Source organism: Gasterosteus aculeatus, chromosome 9 (assembly GCF_964276395.1).
Source record: "Gasterosteus aculeatus chromosome 9, fGasAcu3.hap1.1, whole genome shotgun sequence".
NCBI lineage: Eukaryota > Metazoa > Chordata > Actinopteri > Perciformes > Gasterosteidae > Gasterosteus > Gasterosteus aculeatus.
Window position 1 is genome coordinate 17,437,062 of NC_135696.1, and position 20,726 is coordinate 17,457,787.

The 20,726-nt window shown below is 47.1% G+C and overlaps 1 protein-coding gene across 2 annotated transcripts in view; it reads right to left on the reverse strand.

Moving 5' to 3' along the window:
• Positions 1-259: 259 nt before the first annotated feature.
• fbxw7 (F-box and WD repeat domain containing 7) overlaps positions 260-20,726 on the reverse strand; it is a 78,492-nt gene continuing 58,025 nt past the window's right edge. For both annotated transcript variants that reach the window (XM_078109169.1, XM_078109170.1), the window contains 10 exons: positions 17,927-18,009; positions 16,449-16,584; positions 13,393-13,527; positions 11,815-11,938; positions 11,492-11,628; positions 10,884-10,997; positions 6,447-6,628; positions 5,045-5,270; positions 4,015-4,225; positions 260-2,708 (listed from right to left, as the gene is read on the reverse strand). In XM_078109169.1, the coding sequence (XP_077965295.1) occupies positions 2,440-2,708; positions 4,015-4,225; positions 5,045-5,270; positions 6,447-6,628; positions 10,884-10,997; positions 11,492-11,628; positions 11,815-11,938; positions 13,393-13,527; positions 16,449-16,584; positions 17,927-18,009 (1,617 nt within the window). In that variant the 3' untranslated portion in view covers positions 260-2,439. The remainder of the gene's footprint in view (positions 2,709-4,014; positions 4,226-5,044; positions 5,271-6,446; positions 6,629-10,883; positions 10,998-11,491; positions 11,629-11,814; positions 11,939-13,392; positions 13,528-16,448; positions 16,585-17,926; positions 18,010-20,726) is intronic.

Here is a 20,726-nt window from a genome sequence, read left to right on the forward strand (position 1 = left end):
AACTAATGACCTGTAATGTAATTCTTTGCACGAAGCCCAAATTTGCATCTCCAGGTCGTATATTGGAGCGTTGCAATGAGACTGAGCTTGCTGGAGGTTGTGAGCTTTTGCTATTTGAGGAGATCCATGTTTTTTTTTTTTTTTAAATCAAACCAGGGGGAGTTGAACTGACAAAGAATTCTACCCCATAAACATTACCAGGTTTTTCTGAATGTGAGGGTGGATGTTCAATTGGGTCTCTAAAAAACCTGCAATGTAATTTGATGTAATTAACCAAATAATTTGCTTTATTGAACATATAAGATGCCTTCACACAGGTAACAAAAACAGACAACCGATATGCTTGAAATGAAAAAAGAAAAACCCACATTTTATTGCACTTAAGTTATAAGAAAATAAAATTCTAAGTGAATCAAACAAATACACAATCCCTTTAAAGGTCTGTTTTCTTTTTTGCCAGGCAGTTTACATTAACTGAAAAAAAAATAAAACACCTGCAACAAATCTGATTTCTCAAACCAGATCATAAATTAAAACAGAAGAAGAAAACAACGAGAGGAGATAGAGCAAGATTGTTTTCTTTTTTAATATACAGTGTTATACCACTTTCACAGTTCAGCTTGAGTTGTGACGCTTGGACACTGAGACCATTTTTCGTTTGGCTACAATGTTTCTGTTCACGTTTGTTGCCACTGACGATCCTCGAGGCTCCGACTGCGACACATGTAACACTGAGACTCCCGTCGGTCGATGCTCGTGATGGCCTCCTCTGTTGCTTCAGACATCTTTGAATTGAACAACAATCACACACACACACACACACACACACCCACACGCGCACACAAAATACGGACAGTTCTTTCATTCACGTGTTAAAAATCGATACATCTGCTAGTTTGTTTTCTTCTTTTTTGCCGGCCCGTTGCATTTGTACGTTTCCCCCAAAGGAATGTGTTTTGCAAGTTGCCCGTTAACACGCCAACACACGCACTCATGCACGCACACGCCAACAGCGCCCATCCCCCTCGCTTTCCTCACAGCGGGCGATCCCGCCGGTGTCCGTCGGACGCGCTCCCTCCTCTCAGCCTCGTAGAGGCACGTTTGGCTCAAGTTTCAGTGGCAAAAAACAAACAAAATAAAACAGAAAAGTTGGATGTTATCTTTTGTGATCTTTTGTTCCTTAAAGTCCAAACATATAGAGTTCAATTTGGAATTTTGCCTGGGACTAAAACGTCGCAGCAAGTAAAAGTTCCATCTCTCTCTTGTTTCCATTCTTCTAGCAGCATAAATACAGTTTGGCCACTGGGGGAAAACGGTCGAGGGGGAGGGAGGGAGGGCGAGAGGGGGGGGGGGGGGGGTCAGGGGCATTAGTCTACAGCACGTTGAGCGAAGACCCTTTACTGCTCCCCCCACTACTGCCCTGCCCCCCCCTCCCCGGCTAGACTGCAACTCTCTGGACAGCACTGACGTTTGCGAGGAGACGGAGCTCTAAACTCAGGTATTTAGAAAAAGGAGGAAGAACAAACAACTCAAATTAAAGAAGAGGAGGAAAAACCCTTGTGACATAATGACAGCAAACCTAAACAGGTTATTAATACTGGGATTTGTTGCTGTTGGCAACCGCAAAAAACAAACAAAAAAACAAACAAAAAAAAACCTTTCATGTGATGAACCAAGAAGATGTTGAAATTCACAGTTGTGTTTGTGTGCGATATTGTAAAGAAAACCGAGTGGAGAACAATAAGAACGGAAACAGTGACGTGAATGGAGCCGAATGACAATCGCAGCTCCTCAGGTGCAACCGTGTGTCTGTGTGTGGAAATGTACCTTTAAACGCCTCCCACCTGCCGCAATCTTTTCCTACAGTGAATGTCTCTCGGTTGGCCTTTGTGTTCTGTGTGTGTGCGCGTTTGTGTTGATGGGAGAGGGAAGGGGGGGGGGGGGGGGGGGGTTAAAAAATAATATATCTCTGTACATCTCAAAATATGTCAGGCTTGCGCGAAACCAAGTCTCTGTGCAAAGCGGACCCCAAAACAAAGGGGCGGAGAGTCCCTTCAGAAGAGCTCCGTCGTTCTCAGTCAGTCCGTTCTTCCTCTCGTCTTCCTCCCAGCCAATCGGGACAGATCGCTCAGGCCCCTCCCACCCCCACCCCCACCACCGCCTCATTTCCTCGATCCCCTCCGGCTCCACCGCTAACTGGTGGCAGAGAGAGTGAGGGTGGGTGGGCAGGGGGGGGGGGGTTGAGGGTCTGTGGCTCCGTCAGTAACATTTAGCCCAAAGGGGCCCGGGAGTTGATGGGTGGAGGACGGGTGGTGGTGGTGGTGGTGGTGGATGGTGCAGAGTTCTCTGGGCTTTGGCTCTCCGGTTTCTAGGCGCCTCGTCTCCCGTCCCCGCTCTGTTTCTTCCCCTCTCGCTGTCCCCTCCTCCCCCCCCCCCCCCTCACTTCATGTCCACGTCAAAGTCCAGCACCAGCAGCTTGGTCTCCTCCGTGCCGTTGCGGCTGCCGACGGCGCACACCAGCTTGGTGTTGGAGGCCCGGATGCGCCACACCACGCCGCCGCTTCCGCCGCTCTCCAGCGTCACCAGGTTTCGGATGAACTCGCCCGTCTTCAGGTCCCACAGTTTGACCGTGCCGTCGTCCGAGCTGGTGATAACAAAGTTCTTGTTGAACTGCAGGCACGTCACGGCGCTCTGGTGCTTGTGGGGGCCTGGAGCGGGACAGAGACACGGATCCTTAGAAGGACTCGGAGCAAGTCATTTGGAATAAATGAGAAAATGAGACATGGATCCAGAATAACAAACCCGAACCAAAGCCTGTGTGACAAAGGGAGAACCCCCCCCCCCCCCTCTCCGTTTGTCACGGCGGCTCAGCAGCTCTGGCAGGAAGCCACACTACGTGAAGATGGCGGCGGCTAGAGCACTTCATTGAGGTGACTTTATTTGTGACGCCACGCGTGCACCGACTTGAGATTTCCCTACAGGCTTGAAAACGATATCTTAATTATATCAATTAGGGCGACACAAAGCACAACAAGCGCAGAATCAAGTGCTGGCAAATTAACTGCTTTGATTTATTTATTTATTTTACTGGAGGTTGCTATAACAGCTCTTTGATTCTGACAAATTGCATTTCTCTCCGCTTTGACAACCCATTCGGAGAGAATCCGCTTTCAAATCTCACCATCAACAAGCTGTCCCATATTTCTCCGTCTCTGGTTAGTTCAAAGGCGGTGTTATTTTCTCGAGTAGACAACCCCCCCCCCAACATGCCCGCCCCTCTCCTCCCCACCCGGCATTAGCACAACAAAGGCCGCTGCGTCGTTACCTCTGCTGCCTTCAGATGACAGTGACGACCTTGTTGTCGGCGCTTTGTCTTATCCAAACACGCTAATGAACGCCACGAAATTGTCCGCTGACCCAATTCATCCCTTCACTGCAGTGACCCTCTCTCTGTCCCTCCCCTCCGTCTCCAGACTCTCACTGGGGCATCCCTTTGTTTGGCGGCGGGGGGTTGTTGGTATTTGTTGAACTAGCATGCGGGGTGGCAGTTTGCTAATGAGGGCATTTAGGTGGGGGCGCTGCTGCTGCTATTCAGCAAAGGATTTCCATCTTCCTGTGAGGCACCAGTGCTGCTGCTGCTAACGGGTTCGGATCTATAGAAATGAGCGTAATGCGGACCAGCGGGCCCGAAAGGTGTCAGCTCCGTACCCCCCCATCCCATACACACACACACGCACAGACGCTCACTTTCGAGTCCCATCCTGAGTGCTTTTAATTGTCTTTTATATGGTGCGACATTCTGGACATACTAAAATATACTAAAAAGAAAATGTAAGTAGGTATTTTAGTCATTGAATGGACTGTAACTGAAATGAACACAGGCCGTGTTTCTGCTTCCAGCTTCGAGCCGCCGGCTCAGTCGACTCTATTTTGAGTGCAGGGTGTTGGCCACGGATGTGCTTTGAATTTGGAATTCAGATGCATAAATGTTACAATATCCAAACTCGGACTCACCCTGCAGCGTCTGCAGGCACTGGCCCGTCTTGATGTCCCAGATCTTGACGGTGGAGTCTGCGTTGCCAGAGACCAGGATGTTGTCTTTGAGCTCCATGCCGCTGGTGAGGGACTGATGCCCCGTTAGCGTGTGGATGCAGTTGCCCGTCTCCACGTCCCAGACCCTTATAGACGTGTCCAGAGAGCCACTCACCACGTGGATCCCATCAAACTAGACGGCAGAGGGGATGAAATATATAGATTTTTAAATCAAGTCACCTCAGGGTGACGGTTTACCGACACGTTTGACTTGACAGGCGAGGAGAAGCACGCGTTCTTTCTATTAACAAACTTAAGATTAAACCTGTGGAAACTAGCATTGTAGTCAGAGCATCAATACTTTTAATGCACCAAACAGCCTCCTCTCTCAGGTGCATGGCACTAGCTAAAAGTGCACCGTAATCACAGAGTGGGCGAGAGGACGCCTTAGAGGACACGGGTCTATTCATTTCATATCAAACAGGCTACATAAAACGTTTAAAAACGGTAGATAAAGATCAGCCAGGCAGATACAAATGTTACTGCAATCACATTGAGTTGTTTATGGATTTTTCTTCGCTACATTTGCAAAGAAACGTTCATACAGAGAATAGATATTGACCAAGCGACAAAACTCGCTGTAGTGAGCTAACAAGTTTGGACTGAATAGAAAATACGCTCGATCCAAGTCAACTGGGTTATACGCCATACATCCTTTTAACAGCGTCAGAGTAAATGAACAAAGTGCGTCACATAGCTTAGCATTATGTGATATATGAATTAAACATCACTTATTTACATTGGTAAACATAAGTTGAATTTTTTCCAGCTCTAGTTGATGTTGGTGTTGCAATATTTGACAGTTCAAAAGACTAAACTAGATACTTTTCATGGAGCAACCATTTTAATGAAAATACTTTATTTTAATTTAACCATTAGCTGGCTCAAGCCCATCCTGCTGCTTCTCTCATCCAGCGCGGTTGAACCCCCGTCGATGAAGCGGAGCGCTCACCTGTAACGAGTACACTCGGTTGGTGTGGCCCTGCAGCGTGTGGAGGCAGGTCTCCGTCTCGGGGTCCCACACCTTCACCATGAAGTCGTAGGCACCGCTGACCACCCGCCGCCCGTCGTACTGGACGCATCGCACCGCCGCCACGTGGCCCATGAGGACGTGTAGACACTGACCCGTCTCGATGTCCCAGACGCGCAGCGTGGCGTCGCGGGACCCGCTCACCACCCTGCGGGGCGGAGTCAGACGTTCAATGAAGCACGAACTGAACGTTGAGCTTCACTTTCCCACACCGGCGAAACTCCTTCTTACGAGTAACAGATTCTGTAGGATTCATTCAAATGCTGACACAGCACTTTCTATTAATTTCTATTTATTTATTTTTATTGTAGGGTTTCTGGTTTCTGTTTTTTTTGTCATTATACAGCGTCTTTCGGTACCTGGAAAAGCGCTATAAAAAATGAAAGTATTATTATATATTATACACAGAATAGTTATGAACATTTTATTCTTTCTTTGAGAAACCTACAGCTCCACATGCATGTTTCTACTTGAAAACACAGAAAACTTCAATTTAACTCTTAATAGCAGCCCTCCAGCAGTGTGGAGAAAAAACATACATTACAGGTAATAGGAACGGAAACTCCCTTTAGGCGGAAATGGTTACTAGGTTACTTGTTTTTAACTGAAAACTTCTCATACCGAGGACGTCGTGTGTTGTTATTTAGCTTCCCCTTAACAGACACCAGACGCCCGACCCTACAGAACGAGACGAACATCCTTCCACACTATGAAACGCTTTAAACACACATAACATACTCTTCATCTACAAAACGCCTCACGGCTCTAAGTAGATGGGAATCGCGCGCATGTTTGTTCACGTCTGACTGCAGCTGGGAGCGTTTCCACTGAGTGAGTAATCAGATGCTATACAAAAACCTTGGCGGGCCTTAGGGCGAAAAGAGCACTACGAGTCTCCGGAGTGTAACGCTAAGTGAATGAGTGAGCAGCGGCTCACGGGGTCTGCTTAGTCTCTGAGAGTCTCTACGCTCACTTTCTTAAGAGCCACTGCCCTCTTCGTGGCAGAGAGGCTCTTTTCGCTCGGTGGGATCGCTGTGAAGTCGGCCGTTATTAAAAGGGGATAGTTTTCAACGAAACAAGAAGATATTAAAAGTATGTAAAAAGTTTCTAAGCTAAGCTAACATCTATTAGGAAAAGCCTATAAGATTAATTTCACTCTGGTTTTTTACAATTAACATTGTTAATGGCTTTATTTAAAGAGGCTACCAATGGCTTTTCAGGCAGATGCCAGTTCAACAGAACAAGATTCATATTCCGCTGAACGACTCGTGTATTAATCAACCGTCTTTCGGCTGTAGATTCGGCGGTGAGGTGGGCGTCCTACCTTTTCTCGTGTAGGTGCATGCAGCGCACTGTTGAGGTATGCCCATAGAGGGTGTGGATACATTCGCCTGTCTCTGCGTTCCAGACCTTGAGTGTGCGGTCGGTGGAGCCGCTGATGATGATGTTGTCCCGCATCTGGGACGACCACACGCCGCCCGTGTGGCCCACCAAGGTGCGCAGACACTGAAAAGGTGGCAGAAGAGGAAGGAGCGGTCAGCATGCTTCCGCCGCGGACGCTGGGTCAGATAAGAGTTATCGGACATTTCGCTCGTGAATCAGATTGGAGTTGGTAAGATCACATCTGCACATTTCCCCCACTATTATCCTCCTATTTATGTGTCCTTTTTCAGGGAAAGACGAACAGTCTTTAAAATCCATGCGGCCGGGAAAAGAACATTTCTGGATCTTCTTGGAAAAGCAGACGATTCACAACGGCCTTCAATTAAAGAATGCACCCATTCATCCTCATCAGGGACGGTAGATTAGTATTGATTAAAGCGGTTATGGAAATCCTTCTGATCAATTGAATTTGCGTCTCCTCGAGCTCTAACTCGCCCCTCGATTTTAATCGGCCTAAATGCTTCAAATGGAAATCATCTGGGCAGCGGAGCGAAGGAGGCGGACGAGGTCGGTGGCGGATGCTGTGGCCGCGTCAAGTTCGGCGCGTTCATGGAGCGTTTAACGCGTGACACAACCTGAGCGCAGCCGATAAGCCGCTGGTGGCGACGCCGGGCGAGAGCCTTTATAGCAGCGAGGAGCAGCAGGACGAGCCCGTCGGCGCGATAAAGAGGATCACTTCATTAACTGCGTGCGGGACAACGTAGCGCGACCCGACAATCGACCTCGCCGCAGTGTCAGAAGTCTCCCGCTTTGTCCCAACGGCCCCGTTTTCTAAGCTGTCCGCCGTAGTGAGATCTAGAACGCTGCAGTTGCAAAAACAAATGGAGCTAAATTAAAATGTATTTATTTAGACAGGGATGATTTCTAGGGAAATTGCGGTACATTATTAGGATTATTTACAGGCTTCATTATTGTTGCCCGCCATTCGTCTTAATCTGCACACATTCTGTAATTCTCAACCATTTTCCTTGTCAATCGAAGTGTTGCAAAACAAATTCCCAGTGATTAGAGCCCAGCGAGTTGTCAAACACTGCGTGGGAAGAGAGTACCTGAAATGGAGGACTTAAGCCTCTTTATCGGTCTATGAAACAAACATACAATGTCCCTGAGAGAGAAAGAAGATGTGCATTCTTAATAAACCCATCCTTACAAACATGAGTCTTTATGCTGCGCTTACAATTTGCATTGTGATTTCATCCATTTAAAGTCGGAGCTGTGGGAGAAGCTCCAGCTTAGCAGCTCCAGCACACTTAAGTCTGGTCACATACTGCTGCTGTTTTCTTTGTTTTGAAGAAGAAAAAAAAATGCATCCTTTGCATTAGCAGGAAAAAGCAGAAAAATGAGCAATACCGGGACTAAAGGTGACGGAGCGAATGATCTGCAACGGTTAAAATAAACTACCTCACCTTATAGACTCACTGCACGATTAGAAGGTCACCTGGGGTGAGGGCGACTCTATTGCAAAGGCTGCTTTAAGGACGAGTCACGTGTTTTCCCATCATTTTAAAGCACAGATTTCAAAAGTTTCTCAGCAACGACAGAAGCACTACAAAGGGAAAGATCTCAGATGTCCCTGGGCGGTGCCTGTGCTTCTCCCACGGCTCTAATCACACGACTCAAAAATAGATTGTCTAAATGTAGAAACCGTTTTTTTGCCAATGCAAGCGCTGTGTAAACGTTGAAATAACAGCTAAGCTACGTGCAAGAATGGTCTGAAGATATGGTATTTAGTGGCTGATTGCCAACACGAGCAGTTATCACGTCAAATATGCGCGGATGACCTGTACCGTAACGGTATCCCAAACGCAACGTGGCATCTCTTCTAGTTAACGAAGAGGAGAAGTTAAAGTGGGCATCTGGCAGAGGAACCCTCTCCCTGGCTTAAAGGCAGCACTCAGGTCTGCCATCTCAGATGTCGGCCCTGTTAAGCACCAGGCCGCCACTACAGGGGCAACGAGATGTGTGCGGCTGTGTGCGCGTCTATCACATCATCTATCTCTGGCGCTGGGGGACACGCAGAGACAAAGGTCCATCAGAGAAAGACAAGAAAGCCTTAAGGTGTCGTACGAGCATCCGCTGCTTCAGCAGGAAATCCGGCCTTTGAAAATCCCGTCAGACTGCAAATCTGATAAATCTCCTTTAATCTTCACTCTCCGGTGTTTGTTAAATCTCTGATGCAATACTTTCACCGCGCTCAAATCCCCATTGTCCCACTGATCGCTAAGCAACGGCCCAGTGCCTCAAGAAGGTGCGGAGGCATTTACATGTAAAGTGCTCATTTAATAATTCAAATTTCCTCACAGCAGGGGTCCAGTGCCCCGTGTTTTATACAACGAGATAAATCAAGAGAAAACATCAGCGATTAACTTTGTCTTGGAGATGTGGCAATCCGGCACCGCCGAGTATTTATTGAAATGTATTAAAAACAAGCCGCGTCCATGCAAACAACGCTGTCAATATGAGGAGACAATTTGCTCCAAATAAGACCACTTGATCCACGCCGCATCGTCCCAGCACGGGAGCGTCTTTTTGAACCGTTCCAAATTGAACAAAAGCTTTCTACGGAACAGCAGCAAAAGTGGCCGAGAAGAAATTGAAGCTGTTGAGTTGAAGCTGCTCTGCTTCTGCCACACCAATTTATTACTCCGTCCACTCCCGTTTTAAAATCGTGTTCCTGGAGTGAAAGTCTCTCCACTCAGGGAAAAAAAACTAAAAACGACAGAGCGTCTGAACCAATTTACCCGCGTAATCCGTCTCTCGTTACCTGCCGCCAGGTTTCAAAAGAAGAACCTCGACAAACAAACAGAGCTCCTCATCTCTGTTGATTAGCGGGCGGCTATCTCTCATCGATCCAATCGTGACCGAGGCCCGAGGTCTGGCGTTAGCGGCCGAGCTGTGCAAAGTTTCCCTGAGCGGCCTCTGAAGTTGGAGGGCTGGTGCGAGAGCTAACAACGCCCAATGAAGGTCCAACCCGTCACTGATGAAAGAAGATTACAGAGGAGCCGTTGCTTGCAAAATGGAGGACAAGAGGAAAGGATATCGACAGGTGCAAATCACCACTTTGCGGGCCGTCGATCTCGCTGGAGACGGCTGTCGGCGAGGAACGCGTAGCAATAGAGTCCTCAAACCGGCGGCAGAGACCATAAAGACTGTCGACAGCGAAACAACAAACCGGTTGCGTGTAGTATTTTTACCTGTACGTTTTAGCGGCTTCGACAGACTCTGCTGACGGGGCTTAAGTGGCCATTGGTCCTCAGTGGGAGAGGCTCTCCCTTGTGTCGAGAGCCGAGGGAGCAAAGAAATGAAACCCACAGAGGTTTGTGCTCTGGATACACCACCCAAACAGAGACGGATTCCGGTTCATCCCCTCCTCTCGACTGATGTAAACAAACGAATCTTAGGCGGATTAGCGCCGCCGGGAACCACAGGCGACGTACCGCGCGGCTGTGACGTCGATCCCAATGCGGGGAGGCTTCGCAGAAAGCCTTTGAGCCGGCCGGCCGGCGGTGATCTGACTCATCGCAGACTTCCACCGCCGGTGTTTATCCGCTGCAGCTGTAACTCGGCAGCCCGTCACCCCGATGCTGCCGGGTGGAGGAGGTCCAAAATCGCGTTCCATGCCTATCTATCTTTACCAAGATGGATGACAGCCAACTTTGCTATTGGTGAGTAGCAAAGACAGCTACGGCCTCGTCATCGTGAAGAATATCAACTTCTCCAAAAGGCTTTTATACAAATGTATTTTAATTTGGGTTCACAGCTCCACTAATCTCATTATTCGCCAAGTAAAAGGAATAAGCAACAACAAACTACAGAGGATACGTCTATATCTAAATGGAGTCTGACACAGAGGCATTAAAGAGCAGCGATTCACAACAATCTGTGACCCGCTCTCCTTCACCACAGAACAACCGCTGCTTTTCTTTCTAATACACTGCAGCGCTAAGCTGCAGCCGAGTCCTGCGTAGCTGCAGCAGCCTCGGTGATGAATACTAACACCTCTTGCAGACATGTGCTGTGTAACAACTCGGCAAATCCACAAAGTAAGCGGAGGGAAAATAGACACAATGGAGTCTTACCAGTTTCTACCTGACGGGGATATTATTATCAGTTACTAACTGTGTTGATGGTACACAGAGCCAAGTTTTTAAATAATTACGAAGACTCTTATCCACCTCCCGATAAACAATTCAAATCAGTGAATTCTGCTTGATCTTGCCGCCAATCCATTAAGGTCTGACCACAGTTCAGAAGAAAAGGAAAAATCCATTACGATAAAAGCAGAAAAGAGGACACGGAGGACGCAGCGGAGCCGTACCTTTCCTGTGATGGCCGACCAGACTTTGAGCGTGTTGTCGTCGGAGCCGCTGACGATGCGGTTGCCACAAAACTGGAGGCAGGTGATCACATGGTCGTCGTGACCTTTCAGCACCTTCGGATGAGACGGAGCAGGAGAGATGCAGTGAGGAGGAGATGGACACGACGGGGAGGACGCAGCATGACACGGCACGGCTTGAGACTGACAATGAGGCGTCTCTGGTGCTTTGTACATCAAAGGGGAGATAAGGGGGAAATGTCACCAAGTGCCTCGGGTGTACCTGGCTCTTTAACCGTGTGTGTGTGTGTGTGTGTGTGTGTGAGATACTGGGCCACAGGACTGCTGCAGGGGAGTCTGAGGAGCATCAGTGGCGACTCATCGGGGATCAGCTCTAGCATGCTGCTCAATGCTTTATGGGGGAACTTCTTCTTCATAAAGTCTTTACCTTGGAGGACAATTAGTTCACCCCGTGCTGCAGCTTAATTATCATTCGACGTGAACACTTGGGAGAACTGAGCTCGCACTAACTTTGCATCAACTTTCTGAGACTCAAAAGCCATTTCGTATCATCCACCCACGGTGGAATTTCCGTTTGAAGGCGAAGCTACCTTGGGCGATTTGAGGTCCCCTCTCCTCCAGTTGGTGTCTATTCGGTGCTGCCTGATGTAGGCACTCTTCCAGGGGCTGTGAGTGAAGCCAGGCTTGACGATTTTCCTCTTCTTGAGGGGCAGAGGCTCGTCGATGCCTGTGAGGAAAAACAGACGCAGGCAGATGGGATTTTAAGGCTCATGTTTGTTTTTATTGTCCTCCAAAGGTTTATCTTAAAACCTGGTACAACCGCCTTTTTAAGCACAGCGTTGCCCACAGCCGCAGCTCCATAAAGCTCGCGCTTCCGCCGCCTGGCATCCGATGGCGAAGACTCGCGACTCACCTTCTTCCCTGCACTTCTCCCTCCACAGCAGGTTGTCTTCTGCCAGGATGCGCCAGTAGCGACACGTCTGGGCTGCTTGAAGGAGGTCCTTCGGTTCCAGGAACGACAGCACGTACAAAGCCAGCTGTAGAAAGGCGGGGGATGCGAGAGGTGTGAATGGAAAAAGAGACGGGACACATTGTTCACGGCAGCGGGTGAGGGCAACAGTACCAACACCTCACGCGGCGAGAAGTTTGAAGTAAGTGAATGACACGATGACAAAGAGGTACAAACTGTGTGAAAAAGATTAACAGGCTGAATTAAGGAAAACGGTATCACCAGAAAACTGACTCAGCGTTTCTGTTAAATCACTCAACAGGAGCCACACTGCCGTTTAATAATGTCGGGGCCAAAGTTTGTTAAGCCAAAGCAAGCAAGTTTGACTCTGTCCACCAAGTTTACTGCAATTTAATCATAATTATGAATGAGTAGAATCAAGATAGTTGGGACCTACACAGCTATTTGCAACAGATGAATTCAGAGGTCAATCACAAATGTATTAATTGGATTAAGCCATGAAGTCAAAGTCTGCCCGACGTGAAGGTCAATACACCTTGACGAAAGATTTGAGACGTTTTTCTTTTTTAATATCCAACTTCACGCTGCTCAGAACGTACCCTCTGAAAAACATTTTAAAGAGGGTTGAGTGTCACCATGAGCATTTTATGCTTTTGTCTACCTGCTGAAGGCTTCTAGCTATTAAGAAAGTTCAGTTTTAGGGTTATTTCAAATAACTTGCCCGGGACAAGAACCACAAACCTTGAGTCTAAGCCTGTCGTCGTTACTGGGATTCAGGACATTTCAAAACTTTAATGAATGGACCTCGAGCTTCCACTGATTGCTTTTAAAGCCCGACACATCGCCTCCTGAAGGTTCTCTTCAAGGTTTCAATTTCAACTGCATCTGCAGGGATTGTCCTGTTAAAATTACTTGACGGACCCCGGCGATACATTTCCAGCTGCTCTGTCGAAGAGAACCGACAGGATCATCAAGAGGAGGCAGAGGGAACAGGCTAAAGAAATACATTTAAAAAGTAGAGAAAGAAAACAAAATGAAAAGAGGCTGAGGACGCACGCGACGCGGTCGCGCTCCTGTTTGGCTTCAGGGAGCTAAAGCCAAATGAGCGATGCTCGACTTCTTGCCCGGCATTGCCTCACTCTCCACGCTAGCAGCCCCCCGCTTTCATCCCAACACCTGCCAAGGGGGGAGTCCAAGTGTTTAGCATTTGATCAGCTGCACCAGATACGGTGGATTGAGGCGGTTTCGTAAGAACCCCCCATGCGATCTTATCGTCGGTGTGCCACTTCAGAGTGTTTGTATTCTCAGTTCTGATGCAGAGGGGAAAAAACAAAAAAAAAAAAGAAAGACACCCCGCTACGGATGTCTTTGAATGATCTGAAGGAAGATAGTGACAGGATTAAGGCCGCAGCGGAAGCCTCGTCTCCGTCACGTACTGAACATTAAAAACGATGTCTGCCCGAGGACGCAGAGTTAAGATGAAGCTGTGCGGCGGATAAAAGGGGATTCAGGGGAACTCACCTCTTTGGGCAGCAGGGAGATGAAGTCTCGCTGAAACTGCGGCTCGATCACCTGCATCATATGCTTGACTTGTGTGGGCTCACAGCTGTCAATCAGCTCATCCAGCGCCAGCAGCTTCTCCGGGCCGGTCCAGCTCTGCAACGCAAATAGGGACCGTGTTCAAACCGCGGGGGGAACAACAGCTACACGACATCAAACGCTGGAAGGTAATTGCTTGAGTGCTGTCATTGAGGGGGATCAATGCAAAACAGAGGTAGTGAGAGCGGCATCAACTGCTGCTAACTGACTACTGGTTGTATTCTGCTGGATTTTATTGCTTCATTTAACTGTTTTACTGTGCAATATCCCCTCAAAATATTTTTAAATAACGGAAAAACATTTTTGTGGCAATTCACTAATTGAACTCCCACCTGGATTTCTACAGCACCAGCTGTAAACGCGGAGTGCTCACTGAATTTCTCGCGGTCAAAGTTGACGCCCTGGGGTGCTCGCGTCAGCACTTTTTTCTTAAACTCTTTACGGCCTCCTGCTGCGCGTTGCTGCAGGCACCTGCCCACTTCTACCGGCCGACACAACCGTTGATCATTTAATCACCAGAAACCAGATCCCACCAACAACATTACAAGGCCTACAAGGGTTCAAACATTCAGCCGTTCGCTGGATGTTGGACCCGGCTGCCGCGGTTGTTTTGGAGCGCTGGGGTCTGATAGTGATTACAGGCTGGGAGTCTGGCTGCTGGCACATGTAGACTACCTGTAATTTGGCAGCTTTAGCCAGAGGAGCTGGGAACAGCTACTTATCAATTTTCTTCACAGTGTTTAAGCAACGACAAGTTTACGATTCACAAAATTGGATGTGATTTTCTTTGTTAAAAAACGGAAAACCCGCCAGTTTCTAGTTTGCTTTGGACTTTCTTTTTTATATGCTCCTTTACTTTAGGTATGCTGCATTTGTCTGTGTTGTAAATGCGGCAGCTTCCAGGATCAAATACAGTCCTCCATTTAAGCTTCATCATTTTTGCTCAAAGATTTCTCCCCCAAAGTGCCATTCCTCTCCCTGCTCCAGTTACTCATTTCCAAAATCCCCAAATTTGTTTTAAATATTGAGAGCGACCGTGACACAGACCAGGAGTTGACACCTGGGATCACGGTGCTGACACTTGAACATGCAGAGGCTCCACGGGTGTGAACCACTTGTTCACACCTGATCACTTTGAGGAGCTGCTGATAAAAAGACCTCAGTTCAGACATTCAAGGTGTGTTCAAGTACCGGCTGAAAAACACTTCATTTCGTTGAGAGCCACGACTGCTGAGAGGCAATAATTGCATCCTTTATGCCCGCGATGACAGCGTGTGGTTTCTCGTTTGGATCAAGCCAGATGTGGTCGGGCACAGAGAGATTTGGGGAAATAACTTAGTAACAAGTAATCCCACACACAATCCCCAATAAAACCTCTGTACTTATGAAACACGCCAGATATAGTGTGTTAATTAGTCAGCTTTGGAGGTGCCGGTATGCTAATTTAGCACTGTAGGACGCAGCCAGCTGTTTCCAGTGTTGATGGTAAGTGAAATAGATTGAAGCGATAAATCCCCGTGCGTGCCGTATTGACCCAGAAATCTTTGCTTGCAGCTGCAAAATCTTTATTACTGCTTGCAGTGATTCAATCTCGCAGTGATGTACATGGATGTACGGGAGAGCTACCTTCAGCTTGGCTTTCCCTTGGTGGCCAGGAGCAATGCGACCCGCCGGTAAAAACATTCCCTTTGCTTGTGTCGCAAACTGGGAAAAACCCCAAATAAGAACGGACCGTTAAGGGCGAGGATCTTTTATAGTGTTTGGCCCGGCTGGACTATTCAGCCGTATTTACTCGGGCCAAAAACATACCAGCGGGTTGAGAGCGAGGACGTAGCGCTAACTGCAGCTTACCCGCAATGCATCCTGGTACATGTAGGCAGTGCACTGAGGAATTTAATACTTCAATTGACAACATTAACCATCATCACCGATTGGACGACAACAACATGGAGTGTTATCGGTCTTACAAGGGCGACCGACTATATATCCCAAAAGAATCCTCTAATGTAACATGTGACTTTGCCATGACCATGTTTGTCCTTGTGTTTGTCTTTTAAAGGGAAAACCCGCCAAATAACCAAAGTAGTTACAGGACAGAAGGTACAGAGGGAGGTACGAGGTTTAACTGCTTGAAGCCTGGGACGTCAAATTAAAAGCGGCAGCAGGTCGGGCGTGACGGCTAATACGTGTAAAATAAACACGGAGGTGTCACAGGTTGGCCCGGCTGTTCAAAGAAAATGAGTTCAAGCCGTCTCAGGTAATGAACTACTCGCCAACCTATTATAAAGGAAATCAGAGCGAGCACATGACTGCTGATATGGTAAAATGACGTCCTAGTCTCATGAGGTCTGGAATCATTAGAGCAGAAGTCTAACCTGAAAGAAATGGCTCCATTATGTTGCATTTGAAAACTAAAATTAATTTGAAAATAGGGTCAAATGGAATATGGAGCATGATAAACTATATTATGTCATGTCTTCATAAGTCCAGGGTCTCGACGGTTCTTTTTTTTTTTTTCTATTTCGGTGTTTTAAATTCAACCAAAAGACACGTGTGCAGAACTATGAAATGTCCTCCCCGAGTCACGTCAATGGAGACGAGCCATGTCGAGGCCCTAAATAGCTTTGCCTGTATTTTAGGAGAAGGGCTGAGCGAGCACGCGATGAAACCTCAACTTTTGCACAGAAGACCAAACAAAACAATAGTTCAACTCTTCGCACAGCCTTTACGTCTGCAGTGGAAACAACGGATGTTATCATTTCGCTTACAGGTACGGCTAATTCCAATTCCACGCTACAGCGGTTATGTTAATATGGCGGGCCCGGACAACAAGGCACCAATTATCTCTGAGACTAAGTGAACAATGATTGGGCACCACATCTGCTTTGTGATGAGCTTTTGCTCGAGGGCTTTGGAGTTGCCGGTGGGAGGAAAAGAGGAAGGGAAGAAGAAGAAGAGGAGGACTCCGCTGCGCTCACCTGAAATGTTCGCAGCCATTCTTGGAAACCCGTCGGCGGCTGGATGGAGGTGATGCGCCGCCTCTGCTGACAATTGGCTGTTCTAATGTGGCCAAATGTGGTGGGTGTGGCCGGACACGGGACAATTCCTGTCGGGCTGCAATATACACAGGAAAGGCAAAAACGCTTTAAAACGAGTAATAGAATGATTTCTTTGCAAGCAAAGAGCCGACTGCGAACATTAGAGAGACGGTGAGAAATCACAGCTTTCAACCGGAGGCATTAGGAAAAGAAATGGGAGCATTAAGGGAATATTACAGACATTCAGGATACACTATTGATGACAACAATAACCTCAACATGACAGTGTTTAGTCCTTGATTTCTTTTGCTGCAACAGATATTTCCACTGCACATTTTGAAAACATGGAGAAAAGCGATGGCAAAAACAAAATATTAAATATTTAAAGCTGGACATTAAACTGAAAGCTTTTTTTGCCATTTACATATTAGATTCAGCAATACAAACCCTCAGCTGAAAAAATAATGTTTTGTTTTGCCAAATTAAACCTTTTTTCATTATATACAATATGTGACCGACCAAAGTGTTATAAGAATTAAATCTCTTTAAAGAATATAAAATTAGAAATAAGTATGTTGGACTTTTTTGTTATACAGTTTTAGCCCCAAGAAATCAAAATGTACAAATGTAAATTACATTACTTGTCATTTAGCTGACGCTTTTATTCAAAGCGACTTACAATAAGTGCATTGCAACCATAAGGATACAAACTCAGAAGAACAAGAAACAAGAAAGTGCAATTTCATCAACTAAATCTCAAGACACCGAAACGCTGCAGCCTCAGAACAATGAGGACATCTTTCACTCCTTATCATACATGTTCCTGTTGTGAGAACCCAGATGTGCAAAGCATCACGTGGCATCAAAGGACGCCCGTGTGTCCCTGTAACGTCACGGCAGCGACTGAACGCATCCAGCGGCCTTCATCACATTCATCGTGCCCGCGGCAAAAATGGACAGCTGGGGCTCCATTTCATTATCGATTCATTTTTAATGAATTTTGGAAACCGAGCCGGAGCGAGCTACATGGCAACGCTTACACTTAAGTGACTGTGTTGGGTCTGAATTTTAATGTGGCTGCATGTGAACACGGGCATTAAATATTCAGGGCTAGAGAAACATCTGGGAAGGCTGGCTGGATCATGCAGATACAAAATGATGTGAAGCATCGTTCCGTTTGAAGACACAAAGCCTTGTGCCGCGTGATATCTTTTCATCATCGCCTGTCACGGTAGCTTCATTGAATGCGAGAGTAGCACTAGAATAAGCAGATAAGACTCTTGAATATGTATTTCTAGCGAGATCCTGTGGACCCCAATGCGGTACATGAACGCAGGACGCTGCCGCGTGAGGACACTTGGGAGAGGGTGTGTCTCTGATGAGCGACGGGGAGACTTGTGAAATGTAGCATGCTTTACCTTGGATACTCGGGGCCTTTGCAGGGCTTTTTTCCTGAAGGGAAAGATCGGACCTCGGGGCCATGGTCCAACTTTCTCTTCATCTGAGGGAGAAAAACAAAGAAAAACATCAGAAAAAATGTCACAATCGACACGAGCAGTTCAAAAAAACAAATGAATTTAAATAAAGGGGGCAGTTCAGGCTCATTTCCTATAATCCAACATAACGGCCTTCCCTTTTAATGACTTTTTCTTAATAAAAACAGCGTGTAAGTCACTTTACTTTTTAAAGGACACGCATCACAGGAGGTGCCTTAAACCAGGGGTGGAAGCAGAAAATTGCTCAGACTATGTTAAGAAGGGTTAGGATTAGTTTGTTTTAAATCCATCAGTATAATATATATACACACACACACCAAAGGTCCTGCAACAGCTTGATGGAATAAGGAAATCCAACTTGAATGTATCAGCTAGACATTCAGAAGTATCAACTTGTTCAATAGCAAAGCCACGAAGCACAGTGAGGACCCATCTGTGTAGGCGCTTGTATAAAACCGCTCCGCTTTTATTTGATTGTCTTCTACGTCAGAAGAAGAGACCCCCCGTAACACGCGCTCACACCCGACACGTCAAGTGTACAGCGTGTCCGTGCACCAAAAGATAACCACAAAGAAGCTCGTCGCCAGGAGGACGCAACGGGGTGCGGCCTCCCGGAATTGAAGTTTGATTCACTCGGATACTTGAGACACCTGCGTGTCTGTGCGCGCACACACACACACACCACCCAATCACCTACACAACTGTGCAAACAAAGGAGCCTCTGTGTGTGTGAGCACGGGCAAAGACTATTTACTTCATCTCATGCCTCCCTCTCACTGGAGAGGCCTCTCGCTACACACGCAAGTGATCACCATCTCAACGGAATAATGGACCTGGAGTGTCCGGCCAAGGTACGAGTTGCGATGCAGAAGTCCTGTTTGGTTTGAGGAAAAAAGAAATAAATAAAAATTCGGCGTGAATGTAATCGTTCAATTTCAGCATCACGAATAACAAAATAAGGCCGTTTTCTCAGCTGGACTAAAATGCAACTTAAAACTGCACTTTAGCACAGAGCACGTTGTTCACAAGGATCTCTTACATTCCTTGGCGTCACAATCTTTTCTTTTTTTTTTTTGTTCTTACAAAAACAGTCATGCCTGTTCTGCCTGAAAACACAACCTGATAATAGCTTCTCCTCAGAAACCGCATTCAAAATAAACAGTCTCCTTCTTTTGAAGCAAATAACATGTTGTGTTCAGATGCATCTTTGGCACGTTATTATAGTATTGGATGCCAAGAATACACACTGGACACGCGACTCCGTATTGTCTGGCTCCTCAGTGTTGCGGTTACACATCTCTTCCCCCCCCCCGATGTGTGCTTTTTGTTTATCGCTATAAATTTGGGGATTGTGTGTTTGCACTTCAAGTTGTTTGCAGCGCGAGCAGCATCTTCGAGAACCAGCGATTCACAAACTGCTGAATGACGAGCAGCTTATCCTCAGCTGCACACACAGCATCAGGTAGCAACACGGGCTTCCCTATCTCCGTGCTGAATGGATCAATGCACCAAAACGACTCGCACAACTGCGGGCGAGGCCAACGGAGGCATGTGTACATGACCGGCACACGAACTAGATCTGCAGGTTAGATGCCCGCTGGACATCACACTGTAAAATCTGCCCAATGATTTGTGATCTGCTCCTCACATAGAGCTGAGGGGGTGGGGGGGGGTGTGAAGGGAATTTCCACACACATCTTGAGATTTATTACGAGAAGAAAAAGAGGTTCCGGGGAGGAAAAAAACAACATGTAACGTATTCCAATTGCATTTCAGACGTTTGGTAGGTTTGCATCTGATGTTCCACTCGTCTACGTTTAAAATATCCGGCTGACATCCTGTTTGAGTGCGATGGAATATAAACGTGTGTGTGTGGGGCGGGGGGCTGATAAGATATTCCTACGTGTAAAGATCCAGCTTCTCAAACCCAACTGTCTTGTTCCTCAAGCGGTGATCTCACTCGAAAGGCAGCTCAGTAGGCAGGGAGAGCCTGGGTGTGGATCTGCATGAATATGGTAGTGTGTGTGTGTGTGTGTGTGTGTTTCCAAGTGGGGGACAACAAGAGGAGAGTTCTGGCTGGTTTTGAGAGTGCGTGTCTGTGTGTGCGCGCGAGCAAGAAATCAAACGCGGGAGTGAAAAAAAGCGGCGCGTAAGCAGCCTCTTCTCGTGTTTCAGCCTGGGAAAAAAAGGTAACCAGAGCACGCAGTGTTTGTAAATCACCACTAATCAGTCCTCCCCCCCTCCTGCTTCTTGGCTTCCCTATCTGACCAAAAAGCACGACAGATGGATACACAGAGAGAGTTAATGGCATTTTAAAGACGGCAATCACTCTTACATAACGCGTTGGGTCGTTTCGGCGCGGACTGCATCCTGCAGCATCAGTCACTTAAAAGAAGAATCTGATTTATTCAGATTTGGGTTTCAAGCAGACGTGAAAACGTTTCAGCGCGTCAATCGCCATCGCAACACATCAGAGAACCGGCCCTTTCGGAAAACAATTGATTCATTAATAAGGATGCAATCGGACCAGAAAATGTGTTAGAATATGACTTGAATAAATCAGTCTTGCTCCCTCCCTCCCTCCCTCCCTCCCACACACACACACACACACACACACACACTCCTCCCCAGTGCCATCAAAGAGCAGCAAAAACACATTGAGCTCTAGAGGCTGACTTCAAAAGCCTTATCTACCACATCCACAAAATGGATGAACACTAAA